Here is a 3,439-nt window from a genome sequence, read left to right on the forward strand (position 1 = left end):
AAAAAAAAAAAAAAAAAAAAAGAAGTAGTCATAGGTATGTGAGACAGGCTAGGATAATTCTATATTTCCTATTAACTCTTTTGTTTTTCCTTTTTCCCCTATTAACTCTTAATCCTAAGGTAGGCTGTAGGTGCTAGAAGCTCAGGCTGTGAACTCTATGCATCTTGAACCCCTGAGGCTGAGACTAAGAAGAATAAAAAATTTGAGGGCTTTGATTTTGAAGTCAACTTATACAAAATAATTCCATTTTTGGACTTGAATTCCCTTAACCTTTAAGGGGATTTAAACTTTACCCTAGGAATTCAAAAATGGGAGGGAGATTCATTCTCAAATATAGTACAACTTTATATTGCTGACATCTTATTAAAGTATCTTTATGATTATCATTAGTTTTTTGTTTGTTTGTTTGTTTTGAGATAGAGCTTTAGTTTGCCCCCTTGGTAGAGTGCTATGGCGACATAGGTCATACTTCAAACTCTAGGGCTCAAGTGGTCCTCTTGCCTCAGCCTTCCAAGTAGCTGTGACTAGACACCCAGCTATTTTTTTTGTTATTGTTGTTGAGACAGAGTCTCAAGCTATCGCCATGGGTAGAGTGCTGTGGCATTAGAGCTCACAGCAACCTCTAACTCTTGGGTTCAAGCAATCCTCAGTTTTTCTATTTTTAGTAGAGACAGGGTCTCACTTTTGCTCAGACTAGTCTCCAACTCCTGAGCTCAGGCAATCTTCTTGCCTCCGTCTCCCAAAGTGCTAGGATTATAGGTATGAGCCATTACGCCTAGCCTTTGGCTATCAATTTTTTTTTTTTTTGAGACAGAGTCTTACTTTGTCACCCTCAGTAGAGGGCCATGGCATCATAGCCCACAGCAACCTCAGACTCTTGGGCTCAAGCGATTCTCTTGCCTCAGCCTCCCGAGTAGCTGGGACTACAAGTGCTGGCCATAACACATGGATATTTTAGAGACAGGGTCTTGCCCTAGCTCAAGTTGATCTCAAACCTGTGAGCTTAGGTGATCGGCCCACCTTGGCCTCCCAGAGTGCTGGGATTACAGGTGTGAGCCACTGTGCCTGGCCCAATACCTGTATCTTTAGAGATGGGGTCTTGCTCTGGCTCAGGCTGGTCTTGAACTCCTGAGCTCAAGCAATCCACCTGCCTCGGCCTCCCAAAGTGCTAGGATGACAGGCATAAGCCACCACGCTGTGCCATTATTATTTGTTTTTTTTAGAGAAAGGATCTTGCCCTGTCTCCTAGGCAAGAATTTGGTTTTTTTAGAGAAAGGATCTTGCCTATCTCCTAACCTTGAATTCCTGGGCTCGGGAGATCCTACTGCCTCAGTCTTCTGAATATCTGGGACTACAGGCATATGCTACCACACCTGGCTCCAATTTGGCTTTTCTCAGTGATAGGGATGAAACTCTGGTCTCCAAGAATCAAACAAAGATTTACTACCTAGTCACTGTTCATTAAGGAGCTTTCCCTTTCTTATAAAACTCAGGAGCACACAAATTCATTCTACTTTGTCAATGAAATCGAAGCCACTGGATGAAACCTACCTGAGTCGAGGTCCATGTCAGCGGGGGAGGCTGCTGAGCTGCTTTCCTTCTTCTGCTTCTTTGGACTACCTGGGCTGGACTGAGATGAAGACCTCTTGCTGCCAGACTTCACATTTGGCTAAAGGAGCAATCAAACCAAATCCAAGTAAGATGGGATACACAAGGAGCTCCATTCCTTCACTTAAATGATGTACAAGACCAATCTGAAGCTAAGTCTAGGTAAGTGGTGAATTTAGCTGTTTTCCTTTTGCTTCATCAGATATCAAAGAAAAAGTAACATGATGCTAAGAATTACAAAATCTCATAGATATACACGACACATTTTTATAGACAAGATCTTAAAATCTATTTACCGCTTGGAAGTTAGAAGTGAGGTAACTGGCAAACACATCCTTTTGTTGACATGCTTGCATTGGTATGGAACCAAACATCCTCCATTCCTAATGATGAAAAAAAGAGAAGGAAAGAACATGTATTTGGAAAAAATGTCATGTTTTGAGATTTTGCTCAGTAGAGGTAAAGTGGAGGCTTAAAATAACAGTTTTGCTTCTTATGTGACTTTTCCTCACTAGAAATTAAGGAAAATAATGGTGTGTTGAAGGAGGGGGGCTAAAACCTGTCTGCAAAATAATTCAGAAAGAATACTTAAAGACCACTTGACATAATGCTTGCTCTACCTGCAACGAGCAGAAGTTATAGGCCAGGGGTCCTCAAACTTTTTCAACAAGGGGCCAGTTCACTGTCCCTCAGTCTGCTGGAGGGCTGGACTGCGGGCCCCAGGATGAGTCAGCTGCTACTGTGGTGGCAAAAACACCTGGTGGGCCAGATAAATGTCCTTGGCGGGCTGCATGTGGCCCGACGACTGTAATTTGAGGACGCCTGTTATAGGCAGTAATGACCTGTTTCAGGCCCCTCTAGCTCTAGCCTCTCTCTTATCACATGCTGGTACTGCTAACAGAATTGTTCATCACTAACTTCTCCTAACACTCTTATGCTGAGTTTTCAATTTTCTGTTCTTCCCTTTCCAAATAGAGTACTGATCTTTAAGGTTTAGAACACTCATTTCTCTAGTATCTCCAATAGCACATTTAATAATGGTTCTCAGAAAGAATCACTTTGAGATTCTAATATTCAAATATTCAGATTCTAAACTCAGTTAAGTCTAAGGGTGGGACTCAAGGATGTGCATTTCCATTTAAGCACGGTGACTCAGGCCTGTAATCTCAGCATTCTGGGGGCCACGGTGGGAGGATCGCTTAAGGCCAGGAGTTCAAGACCAGTCTTAGCAATATAGCAAGACCTCTATCTCTACAAGAAATTAAAAAATTAGCCAGGCCTAGATGGGTGTGGTATTATGCTTGTAATCCTACGTACTCTGGGAGGCTGAGGCCAGTGGATTGTTTGAGCTCAGGAGTTCAAGACCAGCCAGAGCAATAACAAGACCTGGTCTCTACTAAAAATAGAAAAACTGGCTGGGCATTGTGGTGGGCACCCTATACTATAGTCCCAGACATTTGGGAGGTTGAGGCAAGAAGATCACTTGAGCCCAGGAGTTTTGAGATTTGATGTCATGGCACTCTACCCAGGGCAACAGAGTGAGACTCTGTCTCAAAAAAAAGAAAGAAAGAAAGAAATAGGTATAATGGGAAGTGCTTGGGAGACTGAGGCACTAAGACTGAGTGCTTAGGAGCTTGAGGTTATAATAAATCATGATGCCACTGCACTCTAGTTCTGGTAGAGAGTTTTTTGAGAGTCTGTCTCAAAAAACAAACAAGAACAAAAGCAAACAAACAAAGTGCATTTTTAACAAGTACCCCTATGGGATTCTGATATAGACCAGAAGCCCCAGTGGTGTGTTTCATGTAGTTTAGCTCTTTTTTTTTTTTTT

General features: G+C 42.3%; 1 protein-coding gene across 2 annotated transcripts in view; it reads right to left on the reverse strand.

Annotated features, from left to right (window-relative positions):
- The window catches only part of LOC100953482 (zinc finger CCHC domain-containing protein 8), a 33,700-nt gene that overhangs the window by 7,160 nt on the left and 23,101 nt on the right, over positions 1–3,439 (reverse strand). For both annotated transcript variants that reach the window (XM_012809038.2, XM_023516825.1), the window contains 2 exons: positions 1,905–1,991; positions 1,552–1,669 (listed from right to left, as the gene is read on the reverse strand). In XM_012809038.2, coding sequence (XP_012664492.2) covers positions 1,552–1,669; positions 1,905–1,991 — 205 coding nt within the window. The remainder of the gene's footprint in view (positions 1–1,551; positions 1,670–1,904; positions 1,992–3,439) is intronic.

Source organism: Otolemur garnettii, unplaced genomic scaffold, assembly GCF_000181295.1.
Source record: "Otolemur garnettii isolate 467f Iridium unplaced genomic scaffold, OtoGar3 scaffold00099, whole genome shotgun sequence".
Lineage (NCBI taxonomy): Eukaryota > Metazoa > Chordata > Mammalia > Primates > Galagidae > Otolemur > Otolemur garnettii.